This window comes from Saccopteryx leptura, chromosome 10, assembly GCF_036850995.1.
Source record: "Saccopteryx leptura isolate mSacLep1 chromosome 10, mSacLep1_pri_phased_curated, whole genome shotgun sequence".
Taxonomy (NCBI): Eukaryota; Metazoa; Chordata; class Mammalia; order Chiroptera; family Emballonuridae; genus Saccopteryx; species Saccopteryx leptura.
Window position 1 is genome coordinate 14,107,064 of NC_089512.1, and position 25,977 is coordinate 14,133,040.

Consider the following 25,977-nt stretch of genomic DNA (forward strand, 5'->3'; position numbering starts at 1 on the left):
AAACATGATCCCATGCCCTGCATTTGCTTAGACACCTGCACAGCCCCAGGATTAAAAAGAACATTGGTGCCCTGGCTGGTTGACTCAATGGTAGAGCATTGACCCAGCATGTGGAAGTCCTGCGTTTGATTCCCAGTCAAGGCATACAGGAGAAGCTACCATCTGCTTCTCATCCTCTCCCCCTCCCACTTCTGTCTCTCTTCTCCTCCTGCAGCCATGGCTCAATTGATTTGAGTGTGTCAGCCCTGGGTTCTGAGGATGGCTACATGGAGCCTGTGCCTCAGGCACTAAAAATAGCTCAGTTATAAGCATGGTCCCAGTTGAGGCACATGCAGAAGTCTGTCTCTCTATCTCCCCTCCTCTCACTTAAATTAAAAAAAAAAAATTTTTTTAAGAGAACATTGGCAGAAATAAGTTGCACTATCCCATTAACTTTACCCTTGAATCAATAATTTTGTAAGCAGTAAGGCACTAGAGGAACACAAAATTAAATAAGACATGGTCCCTATATGATTGGAAAGCTCCTGGTCTAGTAAGGGAGAAGAGAGGGACACATGAACTTGCTAGAACTCAAGGCTGACTGTAAAGGATGTGGGAACCCACAGAAGGGACTGAGCAATGTGGGGTGATATGATTAAGGAAAGCTTCCTGGAAGAAGCGGGGCTTCAAAGAGATGGATTCCTCAAGACTATCAGGATTTTGATAGCCAGGAGACAGGCTGGAAAGGCATTGCAGATAGAGGGAAGAACATGGACAAAGTGCGTGGTGACTTCATGGGGCCAAGAGAGATAATAAGGACAGGAATTGAGGCGACAAGGTAGAATCAACTAAGAGTGATATTTTGGACAGGACTTGGCTTCTGTTTGGACATGGAGTGTGAGGGAGACAGAAGAGACGGACTCTAAAAACCCCTCTATGGGGAGCCCCATCTCTCCGATGCCTGGTTTATGTTGGCCAAAAGGCCCTGACGTACCATTTCTTGTTTTCTCAGAACAAGTACCAGGGCTTTGTCTTTGACATCGTGACCAGACAGACCTTCGACATCGTCATCATGGTCCTCATCTGCCTCAACATGATCACCATGATGGTGGAGACGGATGATCAGAGTGAACAAAAGACAAAAGTCCTGAACAAAATCAACCAGTTCTTTGTGGCTGTCTTCACGGGCGAGTGTGTGATGAAGATGTTCGCATTGAGGCAATACTTCTTCACCAACGGCTGGAATGTGTTTGACCTCATCGTGGTGATCTTATCCATCGGCAGTAAGTGGGCATCGCAGGGGGGCGGGGAAACCCAGCCTCCACTCGGGGTGGTTTTGGCTGTTCTTTCAAAACCAAGGACGCAACGAACAAACTTTTTTTTTTTTTTTTTTTTACAGAGACAGAGTGAGTCAGAGAGAGGGATAAACAGGGACAGACAGACAGGAACAGAGAGAGATGAGATGCATCAATCATTAGTTTTTCATTGCACGTTGCAACACCTTAGTTGTTCATTGATTGCCTTCTCATACGTTCCTTGACCGCAGGCCTTCAGCAGACCGAGTAACCCCTTGCTCGAGCCAGCGACCTTGGGTCCAAGCTGGTGAGCTTTGCTCAAACCCAGATGAGCTTGCGCTCAAGCTGGCAACCTCGGGGTCTCGAACCTGGGTCCTTCCGCATCCCAGTCCAACGCTCCATCCTCTACGCCACTGCCTGGTTAGGCCGAACAAACTTTTTAAACACATTATACATTAGAGGAGCCCCGTATTTGCTGCCTTCCAAGAGCAGCAGATTTAAAATGCCCCTGGGCCTCTCAGTCCCATGGAGAGGTTCCATCGGCCTTCTCCACACTGTCATGAAGTATCTTCGGGCACCTACTGTGTACACAGCTGTTGCCAGAGCAGCGGGGGCGGATCGGGAACAATTGCTCCTCCAGAGAACCTAAGATGATCGAGTTTCCCGTGGGCCTTCCTCTTATGATCTTCACGTCAGAGAGTGGGTGGTGCAATGTGAAGTGAATCATAAAATGCTTGTTGGAGAAGGAGGTGGGTTGCCAACTGAATGCAGAAAGTCTAGGAGGAGATTGTTCAGAGGAGATTCTTCAGTCAAGGGTCTGGAATTAAATCTCTAGAATTCAGTAGTTTTTCAACCTTTATACACATGGGCACCAGTAAAAACAGGAGAATTATTTTGGGGACCACTAGGACAGAAATCGACCCTGAGCATAAGCAAATTCAACTAAGATCATTGGGTCTATAATCTTCATACATCAGGGTGGTTAACTCTTTCACGGACCAGCACAAAATTTCTGGCAGACTGATCTGCCAGCCGGTACTTGAAAAACACTGCAACTCTCCACTTAAGGAATATGAGTGATTAGAAAAGTCAAGAAATGAATGCCAAGAGATCCATGCTGTTGTGGTCTAGTCTGGGTGTGGTTGAATGGCAGGCCTAGGATTTAGGGACCGAAGGTGCTCAGAGAAAACGAATAGAGTCAGAGGCTAAAGTAGAGAATGAAGCCGCCGCCCTTTAGTGCCTGCTGAGGTCTGAACACTGGCTCTGTGAATCTTCACAGTAGTCCTGTGATGTAATGGGTGCAGCTGAATTTAGACCAGGCTAATGTTCTAATGAACTAGCAGTCTCCCACCAATAACCAAGAGACCGTCCCTGGCCTTTGTGTGGTTTAGCCAAAGTTTGGCCCTAGAAAAGCTGAATCCCAGCACACCAGTTTGACTTTGCATTGTAAATACATCCTGATCTGTTAGAGCATGACTCAGTTACTTTTCATGTCAGGGCATAGCTATAGATTTAATTTTCCATTGATTTATCATCAAAGGCTAATAGCATCTAAATACAACTTGGCAGTATTTAGTCAATCTCCCCACCCTGGTGCTGAAATACAGCCTTGCGTTCTGTCTAGTTGTGTGTGTGTGTGTGTGTGTGTGTGTGTGTGTGTGTGTGTGTCCATGGGTGGGTGGGGCAGGGGTTAATGTATTTTTGTTTTGTTTTATTTTCTTGTTGCTGCTGTGTGTTGTTATATTTTTTAATTAAGTAAGAGGTGAGGAGGCAGAGAGACAGACTTCTACATGCATCCCAACCAGCAGCCACCCAGCAAGCCCCCTTCCGGGTGATACCCTGCCCACCGGGGGCCATTGCTTCATTGCTCGGCAACAGAGCTATTTTAGTGCCTGACACAAGGCCGTGGATCCACCCTCAGTGCCAGTGCCTGGAGTCAACTTGCTCCAACTGAGCCATGGCTGCATGGCGGGTGTGTGTGTGTGTGTGTGTGTGTGTGTGTGTGTGTGTGTGTGTGATGTAGATGTCACTTCTCCTGTGTGCCCTGACCAGAAATCGAACCCAGGATTTCCACACACCAGGCCAATGCTTTACTGCTGAGCCAACTGGCCAGGGCCACTGCTCATTTTTGTAGGATGTTTGTTTTGTTTGTTCGTTCATCTTCCAAAGTGACAGACTCTAAAGTCCATTTTGATTTTATATTAGAGAAAGGAGCTTGCTTATGTGACTTCCCATATCAGTATTATAGAAATAAAATATAGTTAAAGTGCTCAGTTCTATAATGTGGACACCTTAACTACCAGTTCCTATGACCTACACAGCTACACCAGTCACTGGGAAGAAATCACTCATAGAAACATCTAGAAAACAAGTAAAAGACAGCTTCCACCTGTCTATACTTCTGCTTTCTCTCCCTCTCTCCTTCCTTCCTTCCCACCAGCAAAACATGTATTGAGTATCTAAATGTTACAAGGATGAACACTCATTCTTCCTTGAAGTAGATGTGCACCAGTTGGCTGGCAGAATCTAAGAAGATTCCATAGACACATAATGTGCCCCACACTATGGGAAAATGTCCCAGTTAAAGTAAACTTTAGGAGAGGGCTTTCATGAAGACGTGAGAATCCAAAATTATAATCATGTCCCAAGTCTCCTCCCATGTCCTTCCTCCTTCCAACGCAATACTGTGACTACCCATGTTCGTAAGGTAAAAGGCCAGTAGGAGAAGAGGGGTCAAGGGAACCCTGGCAAGGAGCGAAAGCTTGCTACACACCCCTCACCATTTGTCCTAAGAGGTTTTGAATCATGTTTCACCTAAAGGCCTTGCCTAATCTTTGCCAGTCCCAGTAGTCCTCACAGTTCTCCAAAACCAAGCTTTACAAACCTTCAAGTCATATACAAAATACGGAGACATATGCATTCTTCATCTTTCCGACCTTGTTCATAGTTGGGGCTGTAACTGACCTTAGACAAGCCCATCCCCAGACCCTCGCAGAGACTTCAAACACAGCTGGACAAGAAAGAAACAAAGAAAGGCCATTATGCAGACAGCTGGTCATTCAAAGCCCCATCCAGCTCTAGCTGTCAGCAAGCTGCCCAACTCCTCAGGCCCCCTTATAATTAATAGCAGGCTCTGTACAATTATCCGCAGGACCACGTGCCAGGAGCTTAGTCAAGCTTCACTGTAGGAGATGGGGAGATGAATCACGGGGGTCCTGGCCTTCGCAGAGCACAGAACCAGGGTGGAGGAAAAGGCAAGACCCAAAAGCTGAATTCTCAGGGAAGAGCAGGGTCTGTGTCACAGACAGAAGCAGACCCAGGACTGTGTGTATGTGGATATGGGGCAATCGCTTCCAGCCGAACTGTGCTGCAGGATGATAGGGCTTTGAACATGGAGGTTGACTAAGAAGAGATTCCCGAAGGAGGAAAAGATGAGAACATAGTAGAAAGGGGAGAGACTCACTGAGAGAGAGGACTCATGCAATGAACACTTACTGAGCCCCGACTCCATGCCAACTGTGCCAGGCTCGGACGACCCGGATCCTTGAAGACAGATACGTGGAGATTCACCAGGAACGGAGACGAGGGAATGTGATCACAGCCAGCTGTGTCAGGGCTCGTGGTTGGGAGTACTAATTGGATCATTTCTTCTCTCTTTTTAAGGCCTGGTGTTCTCTGCTATTCTTTCATCACTTGAAAAGTACTTCTCCCCGACGCTCTTCCGAGTCATCCGCCTGGCCCGGATCGGCCGCATCCTCAGGCTCATTCGGGCGGCCAAGGGCATCCGCACGCTGCTCTTCGCCCTCATGATGTCCCTGCCCGCCCTCTTCAACATCGGGCTGCTGCTCTTCCTCGTCATGTTCATCTACTCCATCTTCGGCATGGCCAGCTTCCCCCACGTCAAGCGGGAGGCTGGCATCGACGACATGTTCAACTTCCAGACCTTCGCCAACAGCATGCTGTGCCTCTTCCAGATCACCACGTCGGCGGGCTGGGACAGTCTCCTCAGCCCCATCCTCAACACGGGGCCCCCCTACTGCGACCCCAACCTGTCCAACAGCAATGGCTCCCGGGGGAACTGTGGGAGCCCAGCCGTGGGCATCCTCTTCTTCACCACCTACATCATCATCTCCTTCCTCATCGTGGTCAATATGTACATCGCGGTGATCCTGGAGAACTTCAATGTGGCCACGGAGGAGAGCACCGAGCCCCTGAGCGAGGACGACTTCGACATGTTCTACGAGACTTGGGAGAAGTTCGACCCGGAGGCCACCCAGTTTATAACCTTTACTGCCCTCTCAGACTTTGCAGACACCCTCTCTGGCCCCCTGCGGATCCCCAAACCCAATCAGAATATATTAATCCAGATGGACCTGCCCTTGGTCCCTGGAGACAAGATCCACTGTTTGGATATCCTTTTTGCCTTTACCAAGAATGTTCTGGGAGAATCTGGGGAATTGGATTCTCTGAAGGCAAATATGGAAGAGAAGTTTATGGCAACGAATCTTTCAAAGGCATCTTATGAACCAATAGCCACCACCCTCCGGTGGAAGCAAGAAGACATTTCGGCCACTGTCATTCAAAAGGCCTATCGGAGCTACATGCTGCACCGCTCCGTGGTGGTCTCCAGCCCCCGGGGCGTGCCCAGGGCTGAGGAGGAGGCTGTGTCCATCCCAGATGAAGACTTTGTCACATTCATGGGAGATGAGAATTGTGGGCTCCCAGACAAATCAGAAACTGCATCTGCCACATCTTTCCCGCCATCCTATGACAGTGTCACTAAAGACCTTAGTGATCAAGTCAACATGAGTACATCTAGCTCAGTACAAAATGAAGGTGAAGCTACCAGGAAGGGAGCCTCTACCCCTGGACCCTAGTAAGGACACTCTAGCATGGACATGTCCTATTCTGATGTGTCCTTCTGCTCTGTGACAGCTCTTTCCCACTATAGGTGGCACCTAGCTACCACGTCACCAATGCATGCCGCTGGTCCCAATGTCAGAACTGGGTGAGGGAATGCAGTTGGTACCCACCTTTGGAAAAAGGTTCCATTCACTAACAAGGGTCAGGGCCAGGAACATCTCCACTGTGACTTCCCTTTGGAATTATAATATTAGATGATGGGTTCCCTGACTTTCCAGAAAACATCCTTGGTCCTTTTATTTTGATTATTTTGATTGTGGCCAGAGATTCCATTTATCAAGACATACTTCTCAGGACCAGAACTTCTAAAGATCTATGGCAAAGATGTTGCTAAAAGTCCAAGGTTGTCCTCTGTAAAACACCACATAGAGATCGACAGTCTTATTTAGGATTTTGCATGACTGCATGTTGAGAGTCACCAGACAACTGCTCCAGCCCAGGGTAACACCTGTGGTCTATGTCATGAAAGGCTTTTGAGATAGCCATTAAAATTAATATTTTTAAAGGTATGGCAAGACCAATGGTATATCTTAAAGCACCCTTTTCTTTTCAGTGTGCATGATACTGATGTGTCATAAATCGCTTCTGCTTCACTTTCAGGATTCCTGATATTCTGCAGTTTGAGCTTGGGGCTTGGGGCCGGGAGGTTGGGGAGGACAAGAAGGATCAATGTCCCAGGAACTATTTCTGATGCTGAGTCCTCCACTGATTGATTGCCTAGCTTACCAGGGCCAACCTCTTTCACCTCTGACTTTCCATTTCCCCACTTGTAAAGTTGGTGGGAGGGGGAGCAGAAGGGACGGTCTCCATTGTCCCCCCCACACACACACTTCATGTTGTAGGACACAGTGATGCCCTGTCAATTTAAGTGAGAAAAACACTCCCTCTTCTGAAGCAGCGATGGCCAGCCTCCTGTGGTAGGGCTGGAGAGGCAGCTTGTGTATGTATTCCAGAGCTTGACCCACACCTCCCAGTCAGACTCTAAGGAGGAAGGGTTCTACATTCCCCTTGGGCCAGGACTTCATAATTAGTATAATCAAAAGAAAAGATATTTTGAGAAAAATTATTTGGGAGATAGAAGGTATGGCCAATATTCTTTTTAACTCATCCTACAAATGTTATTCCTATTTGTATCCTACAAATGTATACCTATTATACAGCAGGCGTTGCTCTAAGCATAGAAGATCATGGGAGCCAAGAGCCAAGAGATTAATTGGGTTTATGCAGTGAATGAACTATGGGTTACCAGAGAGGGTATTCGGGCCACAAGCATGTGGCAGGTTTTAAGATGAAGGAGAGTAAAGAGTTTGTATGACAGCATAGAACAAAAAAGGTCCTAATGACAGCCGTGATCTTCTGTTAATTCTTGGGATAGTCCCTGCCACAATAGTAAGGGTTAAGTCAATTTGTTGAGATATATTTGATCATTTTGTAAGGTTTTCTATTTATACAGTTACAAATCTAGAGGCTGACCCACCTCACATCTGCAAAACTTCTAGACTTTAACAACTATCAAGGGTTGGCAAAGAGGTAAAGCTGGACACAGGAACTCTGACACATGGCCGGATTGTATAAATTGGCATAACCACCTGGATAACAGTTTAACTTTACTAGAATTGTTGAAAACACATATACCCATGACTCGGGTTTTCTACTTTTAGGTATGAACCCTGGGCCAATCCATGCACACATGTACTAGATCACGTCTACAAGATTTCTTATCAATATGGTTCACAATGAACCCAAATTAGAAACAACCCAATATCCACCAACAGTAGGATAAATTAAACTGTGGTACATTTTTTTTTAAATGTTTATTGATTTTAGAGAGAGGAAGGGAGAGAGAGGGAGAGACAGGACATCAATCTGTTCCTGTATGTGTCCTGGCCAGGAATCGAACTGGCAAGCTCTGTGCTTCAGGATGATGCTCTAACCAACAGAGCTATCGGGCCAGGGCTTGCAGTGCATTTGTTCATGTAATTTTATACGATAATGAGAATGGATAGCTATGGCTTATAGAAGTCCATAGATGAATCAAGAAACAACAATGAGTGAAAGAAGTCAGGCATGAGACTATATATACTATAGTATTCTATGAGGTTCAAAGGCAGACAAAATTAAATATATTGTTTAGGGATGCCTAAAAAAAAGTAAGGATTGGTTACCATAAAAATCAGGGTCTTCGGAAGTGTTCTAATTCCTCACTTTGGTGGTTCTCTTTATGAGTGTTGGCTTTACAGCTATGTATTAAGCTAAACATATATATCTTCCTGTGTGTATATCTCACAGTTAAAAACAAAAAAAACCTTTTAATGGCTTAGTTTAGATTCTCCTTCCTCTTCATAGAAGTAGTTACTGTCTGCTACTCTGAACTGCAGCATTTCTCTCTTGGACTTGGTTCTCTGGGCTGAGTTGTAAAAGGAGGAGTACAGGTTCAAAAGAAGGTACCAGGAAAGGAAGTTCTAGAAAAAGGACTAGCTACTGCAGAAGACACAGGGGAGGAGCGAGTGAGGGCAGAGCTTGAGGACATTTAACCTGGCGATTGTGAACCAAGCATGGCAGGGGGTGGAGCGTGAGCAGATCCCAGTAGGGACGAAGTCTGGTATCCCTCTGAGGTTTTTTTTAGATGGTATCATGGGTGATATCAAACATTTAAAACCTGCCTGGAACAGGCAGGCCACCCACCAGGACTGGCCATATTGCTAAAGCAGGCTTCTGGAGGCCCCCTGCTAAGCCACGTACTATCTCTTAAGTGGCTGGATCGTGGGGAAATCTAGAGGGAAGTCCCAAAGGAGGGACCAGGGACAGCTGGGAGGTGTGGGAGGGGGTGGAGCCTTTGAGGCACAGCAGCTTTCTACCAATCAGTACCGAAAGATTTCATTATACCAGATACTAGCTTTGGTTGCAAGTGATGGAAATCCAACCCAAATTAGTTTATGAGGAAAAGAAAGGAAACTATTTCCACCTACTAAACAGGAAGACTAGGGCTACAGCTGGATTCATGAACTCAGAAGATGCCTCCTCGTGGCCCAGTACAATCGATAGGACAAACTTACTAGCTTCCATACAAATGCCTATTTAGAAAGAAGACATTACGCTCAGAAGGGCCAGTCCATGGTAGACCCCGGATCATGTACTGCCTGACCTGACGGTGAAGGGACATCTTGGTCCTGCTCCTGGGAGGACCCCTCATCCACTGTCCTACCCCCTCCTGAGACAGGAGCCCTGGGAAGAGATCCCTTCTGAAACAGGGACAGCTCATTGCACTTCCTGTTGGGATCAGTGGGCCCTGGAAATTGTGTTCAGGTGTGAGCAATCGTGGGTTATTATTTGCCTGGACTGAAATTTCTCTGGTAATACAACTCGCTTAAAACACTAGTATGGTTTCCATCTCTTGCATTTTACCAACTTGTTAGCTCTTGTTGGATCACGGCCGTTCAATCTAGACTTGGGACCGGACGTTACCGCCCTTTGGCACCTCCGTTACCCCTCAGCTGAACTGCCAGCATCTTGGGCTCAGCCAGCCACGATACACGGATAATGCTGAGAAGCAATTCGATTGGGTGTGCAGACTGCCCTAGTCCAGTCTGTACACCATTGCACGGCTGTGCACGTTGGGGTCTGTCTTCTTTGCCCCATAGGGAGTCCAGTCTGTACACCATTGCACGGCTGTGCACGTTGGGGTCTGTCTTCTTTGCCCCATAGGGAGTCCAGTCTGTACACCATTGCACGGCTGTGCACGTTGGGGTCTGTCTTCTTTGCCCCGTAGGGAGTACAGAGACAGGAGCCTTCGGGGAAGGAATGGGAGGGGGTGTCAGGCTTCTCACAGCTCCCATGCTTACCCTCCTCTCTGTGGTTTTAATCACTGGTCAATGTTCAACAATTGGCCATTCGGGAGGAAAAAAAATTCCTCATTTGTAGCGTGTTCTGATTTAGCTGATGTTAATTCTCCCACCCATGGCCCATGTCAAGCTACCAGTGTGACATTCCCTGAAGGCACAATTGGGAAGAGATGGTTCAGCACCCAGTGGTTTCTACGCCCCCCCATCCCCACCCCCACCCCCGCCTTTTCTTTGCCAATGTTAGCTGGGATGGAAATGTATTTTTCCACTCTCCAAGGCATAAGACTGTAAGACCTTAGCCAGAAGAAGGCACCCTTTCTGCTTTCACGTGGGCCAGTTTAGGCAAAGTTAGTCTTTCCTTGTGCACCTTTACTGAGCCTGAAAGAAGCAGCCCACACCTTATCCAAATTCTAGAGGTTCTTCTAGTAAGGTCTGCAGCAGGTAGTCTAAGCCTCCAGGTACAAAAGGCCACAGTGAAAGCAAAATAGAAATTTCCAGGTTCAGATCTGGGGGTGGGAGTCTCCCAGAGTCCCACCCCATCTCAGCTCAGCCAATGCCACAATTTGAGGTCTGTTAATAATGACACCCATCTCCATCCAGGTAGCAATTTCCATGTCGACCAGAGTTATATGGTTACAAGAAACAGAAACCAGTCCCAGCATAAAAGGAATTTACTGGAATGCTGCGAGGAAACTGAAAATGGAACAAAATGCTGGAGAAACAGCACGGGCAGCGCTCAAGGCTGGGTAGGTCTCTGGACAACCGCACCAACAGACAATCTCTTTGTAGGGCCAGAACCAATCAGTTCCAGCCTTTTTTCCCTTCCAGCGTCCAGTCAGGATTCCAATTCCAAAGAGAGAGCATCTGATTGGCCCAGCTCCAGAGAGGGAGGGAAGAACATTTTGATTGATAGCTCCAACAAGACTGTCAGTCAATTACCTCCTCCCACCACCCCCACAACTCTCTCCTCCCCCAAAAGTGAAGGCATTGTTACTAAACGGAAGAAGTAGGCTGGGCAGGCAAAAGGCTGGGTGAGTATCACAAGCTAGGAGTTGGATTTGTGCTCTGTGAAGCTCCCTCTGGCCACAGTGACCAATTGACAAGAGGATAAAGCTGAGGCAGAGAGATTAAGGAGGTGATGGTGCCAGATGAGGACCTGAGTTTCGGATTATGTCTCTCCAGCACATTGACTAAAAGTCACTCACTGAGTCTACACAACATGGACTGGGGTCCCAGCTTCCATCGCGGTCTCTAGCGACAGGTCCAAATCCCTTGCCTACAGATACAAGGTTCCCTAGAACCCAAATCACTGCAATGCACTTGCTCGGGGAAATGACTCATACGTTCCGTTCCCTCAAGTGGAAACCCGTTTGAAGAGAGCTTTCCTGAGAAGCCCCGGATGAATCAGCATCCTAGTGAGTTCAGGGCGAGAAAGGCAGGATTTGCTGTGGACATCAAATCTAGAGCAAGGAAGTTCATGTCAACTATTGACCCTTTAAAACACCGGTTCTGACGATCAAACCAACAACAACAAAACTCGGTCGATGTGATTGGCTGTCCAAAGATAACACATTCTAAAGGGATATTCATGAAGAGGGCTCAGTTTTTTGGTTTGGTTTTGTTTGGGGGTTGTTGTTTTTTTCCTTACCAGAACTGAGTTAACTGATTATTAAGCAATGTAGCTGCTCCTGCTTGCAGACTTAATTGTATTATAAAGCCACAGAAAGGCACGTGTGCATGTGCCTGCTGAATAATGGTGCTTCTTGTAGTCAGAACAGGGAGCCCCAGAACCACTGGGAAGCTGAAAATGTCTGCAAATGACCCACACGGAAACACTCAATTCACAGCCTACGTAATCGAGTGCTCTGGACCGAGCGTTGGATGGGGGGGGGGGGGGGGGGGGGTTCCAGGCCTTCGGTCACTCATGTGTCCCAACTTCTCTGAACAACTTTCCTTGTTTCCACCATGGCAATAAAGATTCCAGCCCTGCCAAACCCATCAGGAGGTTTGAAGGAGGTAAAGACGCTCTCTCTGCCCGTGTAAAAAAGAAGAAAGATAAAGGGAGTGACACTCGGAGAAGCCGCCCGGCCGCACTGTGTCCCAGGGCAGTCCTCACCGAGGGCTGTGCTGCTGCCCCGCCCGCACTGAGTGCAGAGGTGTCGCGTGGTTAACACTGTGCTTCACTCGCGAAGGAGGCTCTAACCACGAGCAGGGTCCTCCCTGGACGTGGCCAGCGCTTTGGTGGGCAGGATAGAGGGCAGCTACTCCAAAACCCACTAGGGGAGGCCACGCTTGGGTCCTACTCTCTTGACTCTTAGCGTTTACTACTGTGCCCCCCTCCCCACATTCCTTGCCTCATCGGCTTTGGAATCCAGCAACGTGGCTTTTCTGTCTTAGGGCTGGCTCTCTCCAACGCCACTGGGCTTCCCGCCACACAGGCACAGCAGCCTAGAAGTGCAGGGGAAGGGCAGGTGTTCACTCCCTTGAGGACAACCCTCAGCCAAGGGGCGACAAGGGTTGGAAAATGAAGGAATACCCTAGCCTCTCGTGCCTTCGAGGAACAATCTGAGTCCAGCGCCCTGGAGCGCCCCTATAAAGTCTGAGCCCTGGTTGTACAACCAGTGGTTCACAAACCTGAGAATAATAGCTGCTTAACTTTTGTACCCACGGTGACTCCCTCAGCTCACCCTATGCCCAGTTGCCCACAGTACTAACCAGCTTCTTTTGGGGGGGGGGGGAGTTTCTTCCTTCCTTCCTAACTCTACCTGCCTCTTCCTTCACTTTTGCCTCCTGGAATCACCTTCCAAATAAACTACCCACCCCCAAATTCTTGTCCCAGCTCCTAATCTGGGGAAACACAAATGAAGACACACTCTTAGATCCTTCTGCTCAGAACGAGGGAGCTGTTTTCTTATGCTGTCTGCACGCCCAGCATCCCAGGCGGCGGCTCGCTGTGTACGGCCCCTGGAGGAAGGTCTGTAGGAATGGAGTCGTCTCCCTTCGTGCGATGCCTGAGAAGGGTCCCACCCAGAAGTGGTACTGTCATCTTCCCCTCCTAGCCCCTGCCCATCACCCACCTGCCTCTGACGGATGGGACAGGTGAGGCTTTTCTCCTCACCCTCTCAAATTACTCTCAAAGATTTGATTTTGTTGTCAACTGCCTGCGGACCCCTTGCCTCCCCTTCAAAAGTATTCTGTGATGAGTAAAAGGTTAATTACTAGCTTCTCACTGCATCTTGTAAACGGACAGGATTTTTGACAAGTCCACAACCACCTCTGACCCTTCTTCCATCCATGTATTGTAATTGAGCTACTTTGGAATTTCAGTTTGCAAAAAAAGATGCTCTAGCCTGACCAGGCGGTGGCGCAGTGGATAGAGCGTTGGACTGGGACACCGAAGACCCAGGTTTGAGACCCCGAGGTCGCCAGCTTGAGCGCGGGCTCATCTGGTTTGAGCAAAAGCTCACCAGCTTGGACCCAAGGTCGCTGGCTCGAGCAAGAGGTTTTTTGGTCTGCTGAAGGCCCGTGGTCAAGGCACATATGAGAAAGCAATCAATGAACAACTAAGGTGTCGCAATGCGCAATGAAAAACCAATGATTGATGCTTCTCATCTCTCCGTTCCTGTCTGTCTGTCCCTGCCTATCCCTCTCTCTGACTCTCTCTCTCTCGAAAAAAAAAAAAAAAGCAGCTCTAAATTGGGACTTTATCCAGAAGTTATCATGGTGCCTTTTTCTGGCACACAAGACCATGCTAGTGGCCATCAGTTAACAAGTAGCTCGGCCTGTGTCATTCAGAGCAGCAGAAGATTATGGAAGAAACTCCCTGACTTTCCCCTTGTTGTCCACCCAAAGAAGAAGTCAATAAGATTCCAAGGCTCTTTCCCGACCACCAATAAATAAGGGTCAAACTAGTGGTGTCATTCCAGTGGCATCATATGTGTGCACTGTGACGTCCACCTCACCCACCCACTATCCATTCCTTGGACAGAGCCTGCACCATGTTTTACAAAGTTCTAAATCTCTCTGGGTAGGAATCTCCTTGAGGATGAGAGAGAGCACTTGTGGAAGTCTTGATCCTGCCAGTTGAAACTCTTTCTATAGCAACCAGTTCTCCAAATTTCTCCCTTGATCTGTCCCATAGAGAATCTATAGATCAGCACACACTTCTCCCACAACACCTTGCCATGGTGGGGAGAGAAGTACTGTGTTTGTCCTGGTCCTCCAAGAGCTGAGGTCAAGTCAGAACTAGACGTGCAAGTGATTTACCGGTGGACACATTTCTGAGGAATAGAAGGGAAGGAGCAGGCATCTGCAGGAAGAGCCTCAGACTGCAGTGCAGCTGTGAGAAAGTCTCAGAATAAAGACTGCCCAGTGGAGGACTCTTTGTTGGGCAAGAATGGCCTAGCTCTAGTCCCTCCACCAGCTTTAGTCCCTGGTGAGAGTGGCGTCTGTGTGAACATTACTGTAGATCCTCCAAGTGCCAAGCTGGGTCCCACCAGAGCGGATATTCAGCAATATATTGTCTGAGAATCCTTGGCCACCTTGGACCCTCGGAATTGTTTTCCAGTTGAATCTAGCAACTCCTCCTCCCCAAGCTCCCACCATCATCATGGACTGCCCTGGATACTGTGGAGCGAGCCGTGCTTCTGAAGCAGCTCTCCATTCAAGAAGCTTCCACATATTAATTTTGACCTTTTCCAAATCAGCACTTGCAGAGAGGGCTCTAACTTCCTTCTCTCTCACAGGACTTGCGCCGGCTTCTCAAGTACTGTCCACGGATGAGAGTGAGGCGTGTGAGCTGGACACAAGATTTAGGGGAGAACTCATTCTCAGGTGTGGGGCTTCCACTGCGTAAACCTGGGAGAGAGAGTGCTCCTTACATTTTGCAACCTGGCATATTTCTCAACTCATTTGAGTTTTGGCCTTCAGGAATATTGCTTTTAATCTGCCTACTGCCCTCTGGGGTGTCAGCGGCACTTAACAGTATGAGGTTATTCTCCACCATTCATTCATTAATGCGATGACCTCTTCTTCACTGTCCCCAACCCTATTCCTGTCCTCATTCACAGAGTGACTCATCCAGGACACAGGTTTCTCCGATCTAATGATCATATCCTCTACCCTACATTCACTACCCATTCAGGTGGCCATGTCCTGAACTTTCTCATCACTATTATCAACACCGATCTAATAATTTTTCCAAAAGTGTCCATCCGGAACACTTAATTCATGACCTCCACCTAAAGAATTCTCCAAATGCTGTGGGTCCCCCATATCCTTTGGCTTTCCATCGCTCCCATCCTCCTCTTGCCCATTTTGATATCATGGTCTGTCTTTCTCATCGCGTGCCTGCAAACACATTCGAGTCTTTTGCCACCTGCTCCCTGCATCGCACGTGTCTGGTAAAACCTTGAACTACTTCAATTAACCCCAAATTTCTACCTGCTCTGCTCCTGCTCCAGGCAGCCAGTGGCCTCGTTCCAATTTCACGATCACAAACCTTAGAATGGACTTTAAATACTGCCCAGTGATCCTATTGCATTTCTCTAGAAAGTTCATTTTCCTACCCACCAAAATGATATTGTGCCTCTTTCTTCTCAAATCTCTGAGCCGTCCAAGCTCTGCTTTCTTCCCCTCTTTCATTCTCAGTTTATGTTTGCAACTCTGACTTTCTTCTTTATTCAATAATGCGACCTCATTTTTGTCATTCACCATCCCTCCGATTTTATTCAGGATACAGGTTGTAGCACTTCCAAATGAAATCTTGGATTGTCCAATCAGTTTTTTGACTATTCTTATGTAGTAAAAAACATCCACTGGTCACTTTAAGTCTCAAAGTACAGTTGATTGGGTAATTATAGTGTCAGTCGTATACAGTAACCAAAGCTTCCAACTCCATGCAGTGGTCTGATTGCTCTCCTCCCTCGAGCTGAGGCCTGCCCCAGTGGGCTGCCAGCTCCTGGGATGGGAGGGCACTGATTGCTTTCTCACTCATGTGCCTTCTTCCTCTCCTCGGTGCCGCCTCTTACTCATACAGAGTTTGGGAGTTGGAGAGCAAAGGGAACTGGAAAATTCTCCTGCTCTCCGAGGCTGGCCAACACTTAAAAGATGACTCTCTGGGAGCTTTGATGAGTTCATCTGAAAGCTCTCATTCCTGGAGACCTCTCATCTGCAGTTGCTTTATTTGGAGTAATCTGCTCTTCTCCAGCTCATCTGCCCACTCACTTCCTTCCACCGCCCTGAGAAACCCTGAGGTGGTCCACCTCCAGGTTCCGTCTGCTGATAGAGGCCACGTCTCTTGGTTTCTCTGCCAGCAACCAGGCAGTCCGTCTTTAGCTGTTTAACGTCCTAGGCGGAAGTCAAACACCAGCCACTATATCTCTCATCCACAGGGGTCCCAGTGTTGGCCTCTTGAAATCCTCCTCACAAGATTCAGATAAAAGACAGGCGCCCACCCACAAACACCTCCGCAGTGGGGAGGTCTCTGTACACTGTCTCAGTACACTCACTACAGCACTTCCCATCTGAGAACCAGCCTCAGAACTTCTTCCACCTTCATCTGACAGCCTTCCTCCCTCGCTGTGGGTGGGTGGGGATTAAGAGTCATAGAACAATTTCTTTAAAAATTTGCTTCCTGGTCTAGCACCTCACTTCAGAATGTCGGATCTATTATACTTTGGTGTCTCAATCAACACTTACAATTTAACATCCTGTTACACTTCACTGAAAGAGGAAAGTTCCCAAACATTTCCCCGCCTGCAAATAGACAAATCTATTTCCTTCTTTGAGTGTATTCTCCGTGTTTTCTCCTCTTAAAATAGGAAAAGAGTTTCTGCTCCAGTCAAAGTCAGTCTATGTTCCAGGCCACATACAGCCCCATCCCCCTTATAGTTATCATTTCTCCTTCATCATCAGCGTCATCATTCCCATCAACCTTCATATATGTCCTACACTCCCCATCTGAAAACACACACGCTCCCTTCTCCCTCCTCCCCACACCTCCCACCGCCTTTCCCTGCACGCCTTCACAGCAAAACTTGGTTAGAGAGTTGTCTAGACTCACTCTCTCCATTCACTTAACTTCTGTTTGTTTGTTTGTTTGATTGATTGGTTGGTTATTTGGTTGGTTGGTTGGTTGGTTGGTTGGTTGGTTGGTTGGTTGGTTGGTTGGTTGGTTGGGTGGTTGGTTGGTTGTTCGGTCGGTTGATTGGTTGATTGGTTAGTAGACTGGTTGGTTAGTTTGGATGGAATTTCTTTATTTCGAATTTTTATTCTAACTTTAAAATATAGAGAAAAAGGGCAAAGAACAGTTCCACAAACAAACCCCCATTTACCTACCTCCCTGAACAACAAATGCTGGTGAAGGGCAGGACTCTGGAGCCAACCTGCCTGCATTCAAATTCAGACTCTGCCTATTGAGGGACCTTGGGTGACTTATCGAATCTTTCCTCTTTTTTTTTTAGTTTATAAAAAAATGTTTTATTGTATTGATTTTGGGGGGGAGGGGAAGGGAGAGAGGGAGAGAGAGACAGGAACATCGATCTGCCCCTGTATGTGCCCTAACTAGGGACCAAACCAGCGACCTCTGCACTTTGGGATGATGCTCTAGCCAACTCAGCTATCCGGCCAGGGCTGACTTATCTAATCTTGGTGTGTCTCACCTTCCTCATCTGCAAAAAGGGATGATAGTTGTACCTACCTCATAGGATTGTTATGAATGTGGAGAAGCTGAAGCAGAGACTCAGATCTATGCTCAGAGTATTGTCACTACTTCACAAACGTCAGCCATTACATCTGCTTCTGATCTCTTCCTTTCTTCTTGAAAGACGTCAAACATTAAAGATGAGTTGAGGTGCCCCTGTATCCCTTCCCAATCCAATTCTCTTTCCTCTCTTCTCAGAGGCAATCATTATCATAAATTTAGAGCATATTTATTCTTGCTGGGGTTTTGTATTTGTTTGACATAAATTTGTTTAATGCAGAACATGATATCATGGGTATTGTGTGTAATTTGCATAAACAACATTATATTTCACGTACCTTTCCACATCTTACTTTTTCATTCAACATTATTTTTTGAACTCATCATTTATTTTAACTGTTAATGATTTTCATCTTATGAGTATAGAACAATTTAGTAAACCATTTCCAACTGGTGAATGTGTACATTGTTTCAAATTTTTATGTTAAAAACAAGGCTGCCCAGAGCAAGCTTGTCTATACTTTATTGTGCAGATATGTGAAAGTTTCTCTACAGCACATGCCCTCAAGGGTTGTACATACTTCAAGTGCACCAGAAGTGTAGATGGTTTGCCCACATCTTCATCCACACTAAGATGTTGCCAGAAATGTTAATTAATGTGATGAAGAGGTAAATCACTGATATTTTAATTGTACTTTCCCAATTCCGTTTTTTTCCTTATCACTTAGAATTTTTATTTTGTACTTATTGCTCTTTCAGATTTTCAGACATGGATTATATATATATATATATCAGGTCTATAAATACGTGAAATAGAGTGTGACAGCACAACTAATAATTAAGGTAAAACTTCTTCACAGAGTCTGACTCTTCCGAATCACTTAAACACACACACACACACACACACACACACACACACACACTTTTTATTGTGAGATAATTATAGATTCACATACAATTGTAAGAAGTCATTCAGAGAGATCCTCTCCACCCTTCACCCAGCTGCCCCCAATGGGAATACTTCCCATCACTACAGCACAATATCATAGCCAGAAAATTTACATTGATACAATCCCCTGATCTTGGTAGATCTGACCGGGTTTCCGGGCACTTGTGTGTGTGTGTATTTTGTTCTATGCATTGATATTACTCACGGTGATTTGTACTATGACCACAGGAAAGGCACCGACCAGTTTCATTGCCAGGATTGCTTTCCCTTAACAGGCACAGTGGCTCCCCTCTCTGCGCCACCCCGAAACCCTGGCAGCCACTTATCAGTTCTCCATCTCTATTATTTTGTCATCCCAATAAGGTTAGAGAAATAGAACCATGCCGTCTGCAATCTTTGATTGATATGTAATCAGTTTTCTTCCTGCATAACTCTCTTGCGATCTACCCAACTCATTATGTATATCAACAGTTCATTCTTTGTTATGGCAGAGTAGCTTTCTATAGATACATTACAACTGTTTAACCCTTTACTCACGGAAGGATCCTGGGGTTATTTTCAGCCTTCAGCTATTAAGAAAAAAAAGTTGCTATGAACATTGAACATTTTTGTATGAACATACATTGTCATTTCTCCAGGACAAATGTCCTAGCCTGCTACCACAGACTGAATGCTTGTGCCCCCTTCCCCAAATTCACATGTAGAAGTCTAATATGACAGTGTTTGGAGGTGGGACCTTTGGGAGGTGATTAGGGCAGAGGCCTCATGAATGGGATGAGTGCACTTATTACAGAGACTCCGGAGAGCTACCTCCTGCCTACCGCCATATGGGGATATAGTGAGATGAGAGACATCTGTGACCCAGGAGGCAGGTCTTCGCCAGACATCAGATCCGCTGACCTCTTGATCTTGGATTTCCCAGCCTCCAAAACCATGAGAAATAAATGGTTATTGTTTATGAGCCGCCCAGTCTATTATCCTCTGTTATAGAAGCCCGGATGAACTAACACAAACGCTATTGCTGGTTCATATGGTAAGTGCATGTTTACTTTTGTAAGAAAATGCTAAACCATTTCCCAGCTTGGCTGTACCATTCTGCATTCCCACCAGCAGTGTATGAGTGATTCAGCATCCCCAGACCCTCATAAGCATTTGGTGTTATCACTATTTCGTGTTAGCCGTTATAATAAATGCATAGTAACATCTCACTATGATTTTAATTTGCATTTCGTTAATGATTAATAATGCTGCACATCTTTTCGTGCTTTTATTTGCCATCTTTGTCAATCCTCTTCAGAGAAATGTCTGTTTGTGTCTTTTGTTCATTTTTTTCAATTTGATTGTTGGCATGTTTAGCCTCCAAGAAAGTGCTCCAAAAAATAAATAAATAAATAAAAAATGAAGGCAGAAGCTGCAGACCTCTTAAGGGGCAGCCTCAGCAGTTACACAGCATCACTTCTGCTAAAGTCTACTGGCCAAAGCAAGTCACAGGACAACCCAGGTTTCAGAGGAAGTAAGACATACTCTTGGTAGGGTTTCCCAAAGAATGGGCAGCCATTTTAACCCACCACAATCAGGGAGCCACTGCAACTATTGCATGTTGCCTCCTTCTACCCACACATCTCATCCCGGGTCACTGGAACACTGATATAGAAAAGCCCAGCATCTCCCTGATCACGCCTGCCAATAGTAACACCAAAGCGCCGGGAGGATGCTTCTGCTATTCAAACCTCATGCCAGCACATCTAATCGGTGGGACTGAAATTCAAACCTAGAATTCTCTCTGCAAAGGAGTCTGGGAAATCTAGTTGCTAACCATTCTGGCTTGGCAAGAAAGGTGTACTAGAAGGATGTTAAAGTGGAAGCTGACTGCCCAATCGACCATGTCCATCGCGGCAGAGACTGCATGGTGTCAGAAGCATCAACAGCTCTATTTTTCTTCTTGGTGTGGTCCAACAGGTGCAGGCCAGGCATGTGAGCCAAGAGGCAGATGGCAGGCCACTCCCTGCCCATCACTCCCAGGGGCCTGGATAGGAGAAGGCATTCCTATTGGATGTTTATCTGCCTGGGAGGGGCATCCCAGCTGGGGATTATAGATGAAGGATTTACAGCTGAGGTCTGGCCCCTGGGGATGGGTGAGAGCTATTGAATAAAGGTATCTTTTTTGTTTATTCCTAAAAAATTGATTTTAGAGAGAGAAAGAGAAAGGAAGGAAGTCAAGGGGGAGAGAGAGAGAGAGAGAGAGAGAGAGAGAGAGAGAGAAACACTGACCCATTGTTCCACCTGGTTGTCAGGGTGAAGCCGAGCTCCCTGGGAAGTGCAGCCAGTCTGGTCCCCACCACTCCTGTCCCAGAACGGGAGCCGCAGGGGTCCTGCTGCCTGCAGCTCTCAGCAATGATCAGCTGCCTCCATTCAACAGCGGAGTCCAGAGTAGCTCTGCACGCCCCCAGTGCACATTCAGAATGCCAGGTCCCAGGACCCTCCTCCCCGCTGCAACCCTGGCAATAGCCACTGCCACTTGCAGGCCCTGGGCAGGTCACTCCTCGTCCTGGCTGTGTCTTCCACGTGGGAGCCGTGAGGGGGCTGCAGTGGTTCCGTCTCTGCCCCCGCAGCCTGGTCCAGATGCTCTGGGCCCGGATGCTGAGCCCGGAGAGTGGGAGGCAGCCTGTCCATTCTGTCACTGTTCACTTGAGAAGCCTGCCCTCCAACCCCTGCCTCTTATCTCTTTGGAAGCTGATACACTTGCAGACAAGAGGCAGCTTTTGTCAGTCGCTGACAGTTCTGAGCATTTTCTGGCCCGAAGCATTGACTCCTGGCAAAAAGGAAAAAAAACAACCACATTTTCCTCATTTCCCTACAAAGTCTTCTAAATTCTCCCATCAAGCTTGCACCTTTGTGTGGGGCAGGCGGCTGTCAGCCAGGGCTCCCCAGGACCGTGTCAGTGTTTGGGTGCAGAGATGAGGGAGACAGCCCTGGACAGAGGGGCCCACGGGGCTGCAGGCTTCTTTCCCTAGTTACTGCCTGTTCTTACAGAACATTACAGGAGGATTTCATAATCCCCAGGCTTTCCTCTGGAGATGGGGAAACTGAGTCTGGCAGCTAGTTGCTCAGCACGAGGGTTTGAGTCTGTCGGAGCTGCTGTCCCCATACCCAGTCAGTCCCCTTTCTGTTCCCACGAGGTTTTCTTTTCTCGGGAGCTGTGGGTGCGGGCGAGGGGCAGGAGCTGGGGAGGCCGAGCGGTTGCCCAAGCAGGTGACTGGGACCCGGTCAGTCCCCGGCCCCGGCCCTTTTCTCTGCCACAGCAGCTTGGGGAAGGAACTAACTGTCTGACCAGGAGAACAAAACAGAACAGAACCAAAAAATCAACAGTCTTTCATTTCAAAGTCCACAACCCCCGTTTCTGGGCAACCAGAGCCTCTAGCTGAAGCTCGTGCCCAGTGCAGGGGCGATGACTACCTGATGTCCAGGGGCTGTTCCAGCTCTCTGGGGCTCAGAATGGCCGCTCTGACCAGCGGCTCTCCGAGAACCACGCCTCCCTCTTGTTTCTCTCTCACTCACGCCCCCACACACCCACACACTCACACATCCCTGACGGAAGCACCACTTCCGTCTGCTCAAAAAGGTAAAGATGCCTTCCTTTGTATTTTTCCATTTTTTTCTTTATTTATATTTTAACTTATACGCAGGAAAATTCACCCTTTTTGCTGTACGTTCCTAGGAGTTTTGACAAATGCAGAGTCATGTAACCGCCACCACAGTCCAGAGAGAGGACAGATCTGTCACCCTGAAATGTCCCCTCCCTCAGGCTGTCCCTTGGGAGTCTACCCCTCAGCTCCCTCCGTACCCAGCCTCTGATCTGGTTCCTGTTTGTTCCATGTCGCCTTCTCCACGACATCATATAAACAGAATCAGATAGTATACGGAACCTTGGAGGCTGGCTTCTTCCGCCTAACATAACACATCTGAGATTCACCCGTTCACCCGTGCTGTGTGGGCCAATAAAAATGCTCCTTAAAGGTATAGCAATAAAACTGGAGAGTGCACGGCCCCCGCTAAAGACAGTCACGGTCTCATAAACTATTAGATACGCAGTACCTGCCCTTCCCCCACCAAAAAATAGATCTTTGGGTTGCATCCAGGTGCCGGGTCTCCGGTTTTCAGCCTCTGAGACTCTTGCACTAAACGTCCTCTTCAGCCCCACCACTGCAAATCATACAAAATACGACAGGAGATGGGGCCACCAGGCCACCATGATTAGGGTGGCAGAACTCAGGGGGACCACGTGTCCTCTGTGGAATGCGAAGGAACGTGGGAAAGCAGGTTGCCCCTTGTGGACTTAAGGTCCCGCTACAGAACACGCTGCATGCAGGTAAAGCTGTCAATGGAAGAGACCAGGCCTGGGAGACCAGCAGTCCAGTGCTTCTGACTTTGCAAAACCCCAAACCCAGGAAATCCCTCAGCGTGTAGAATCCATCTTCCACTCTTCTTATACCTGCCATATTGTATCCAACAAGAATACACACACACACACACACACACACACACACACACACACACACACACGGCCAAGAGGACAAGGGGTCCCGCAGGAAGCTGCCCAGAGCCCCACTTAGGGTCCACATACTGTTATTCCTCCAGCTGCCGGGAGTGTAGCTGCTGATGGCGCTCACAGCTGTGCCCCTGTCCGGGCCATGCCCTAGCCTCAAGGGAACCGCCTCACCCAAGGCTATGCCTGCCTGCAGGAGCGGCTCACTGCCTCAGTACGGGACAGCAACCTCGGGTCGTCCAGCTCCAGAGCCTCCTGTGGGCGTGGCTGAGAGCTCTGTTGCAACTGCATCGCCAATCACCCTCTCTTTCTCTGTCCAAGCCCGGTTCCCTCCCATCCCGACAGATGCTGTTCCCCTGAAACCTTCTGCGTTCAGATCTCCATCTCAGTGTCCGTTTCCAGGGAACCCAACCGAGGGGAGAGCATGACTAGGCTTTAGTTAGTATGACTGTCGGGTTCTGTAAAATAGTTATTCCATTTCAGACCCTTTTCCAGGTGTTATTTTATTTGATCCTCTCAACAACAACTCAGGGAGGTGAGTATACAGTTACACCAATTTATATATGAGCTAAGTAAGGTCAGGAAAGGTTATGTGTCTAATCCGAGGTCACAAGAACAATAATGGTACATCTGATCTAACCTTCCGACCCTCCAAGCCCTCCTCCCTAGTTCACTGCAATAGCGGGTGAGGAAAACATTTTATAAGGAGGAGATGGGAGGGGTGGGGGCAAGAACAGGCTGCCTTGTAGTGCTACGCTTCACACAATCTCGGGGCATGATGTGCATGCCTGGTCATCAGAGATTTGTGTCTATCTTCTCTCAAGTCGCCAGCAGATGGCAGTCAAATGTCTTAAGGACCCGGAGGCTCTTCTTCATTTGCACACCAGCATGATTTGGGCTCCTGGGGAGTTGGCAAGGGTGTGTGTGTGTGTGTGTGTGTGTGTGTGTGTGTGTATGATGTAGGAAATACCAGAGCCCACCTGGCAATGGTCCTTCGGGCAAGACCATCAGCCTGACCATCATCAAGGTGTAAAGGACGGATCATCCCCCTTTGGAAGCAGGTCATGTCCTTGCCCTTGACCATGAATACATTTCTCTTTTTCTCTGCCCCAGTTAAGATAGAAGATCTTGATGGCTCAAGCATTCAAAATAAAGCAAAGTCTCCTCTCAGGAGAACCCTGACCATCCCTGTGGATAACATCTGATTACTCCTTAAAATTATCTGGGGTAGAATCTGCAGTGGGGGACTTTCTTCAAAATACAGTGGATTTGAAGGCATCTCTTGAAATTTCACCCAATGACAGTGAAATAATTTTGAAAGGCAAATATCCTACAAGGACAAAATGTATAGAAGAGGAAGCGACCACAGATGCGACGAGAACTTTTTGGAAGCTTGAGCGGCCACTACCTTAGCAGAGCAGGGAAGGCTGACTTCAAAGTGCCCTCAGAGGGGCCCCAAAGAAAGCGAATGACGCCCTCCTCAAAACCCTGGCAAGTTGCCGGGACACCGGGTACCTTTGGAAGAGGGAAGAAGGGTGTGGTGGCTAAAAACAGAAGGGCTGGTAAACAGTTTGTGCTAAGAGCACCTGGGCTTCCAGATCCCTCCCCGCCCGATACAATCTGGCTGCAATTACAGAGAATCCCGTCTCCCAGAGTGGAAGGGAGGAAAGAAGCTGTGGGCTCTGCGCTTTGCCGTCAAGGGCCGACACCTGCACACCTCCTGGCCTTACCCTCCCGCATGTGCCGTGGCGCTGTCTCAGCACGGTAGGAGGGAGGAGAGGGAAGGGAACTCACCCAGCTGCTCCCGTCCCCTTTGACCAGGAAAACAACGCTTCCCCGGAAGCCGCCTGTCCCCAGCAAAGCTTTGCATGTGACTCACGGCTATTATGCACGTGGCCAACACTAAGCGCAAGGAAAACGGCAGAGGCAAATACTTCTCTCTTGTAGAGCTTTCGTGGGAGAGGCAGGGAAGGAGCAGGAGGGCAGGAATGAATGGGAGTGAGCAGAGCTAGCTCCTGGACAATTGAGCTTCAGAGTGGGGTGGTTGAGCTGGTATCCGGGATCAGAGGGCTTTTCTCTTGGGCTGGTCATTTCCTCCATGTGGAATTCCCTAGTCCTTTGCCAGAGTCCTAGCACCTGGCAGAGGTTGGGACCCAGGGGTCTCACTAGATCTTCTTACTCTCAGTAAGGCTTCCCACTGCTGACAGATGTCCCTTCCCAGAGCCGGGGGGAAATGCAGGGTGCATCACACAAAGGCCTTTCAGATGCCTAGTCCTGAGTCTTCATGGGTTCTGAAGCCTGAATCAGCTTGCTTCTTTACCTGCCCCCACCTCCACCAGCAGCAGAGTGAAGAAAACGGAACCACAAGCCAGTTACGGCTCTTGCAACCACTCGCCGCATTCAGGCCTACCCACTGTCCATCTAGGCCCTAGATTCTAGGGGAATGGATCATTTCAGTGGGTGCGGACATGGAACACCCTGCAGCTGTCAGAAGCCAAGAACTAGCTGCTTGCACCACCCCAGGGAGAGCGCTCCAGTGCGGAGTGTTCAGGAAGATAAGGAAAAGAGTGGAAGTTAGAACAATACCCAGCTCCATAAATGAGAAGCACACGCACTCAAATGGCCAACAAACCAGGACACAGTGCTCAGTTTTATTAGTCGTCAGGGGCCCGCCGATGAAAGCCACGGTGGGAAAGCTCGGCACCCCTACCCCAGTGGCTACCATGAGCACGATAACGAAT

The 25,977-nt window shown here is 48.0% G+C and overlaps 1 protein-coding gene and 1 long non-coding RNA gene across 4 annotated transcripts in view; one reads left to right on the top strand and one right to left on the bottom strand.

The window, feature by feature from the left end:
- SCN10A (sodium voltage-gated channel alpha subunit 10) overlaps positions 1-6,353 on the top strand; it is a 97,283-nt gene extending 90,930 nt beyond the window's left edge. For all 3 annotated transcript variants that reach the window (XM_066352121.1, XM_066352122.1, XM_066352123.1), the window contains 2 exons: positions 992-1,262; positions 4,938-6,353. In XM_066352121.1, the coding sequence (XP_066208218.1) occupies positions 992-1,262; positions 4,938-6,151 (1,485 nt within the window). In that variant the 3' untranslated portion in view covers positions 6,152-6,353. The remainder of the gene's footprint in view (positions 1-991; positions 1,263-4,937) is intronic.
- LOC136382571 (uncharacterized) overlaps positions 1-25,977 on the bottom strand; it is a 420,231-nt gene that overhangs the window by 330,464 nt on the left and 63,790 nt on the right. The window lies entirely within an intron of this gene.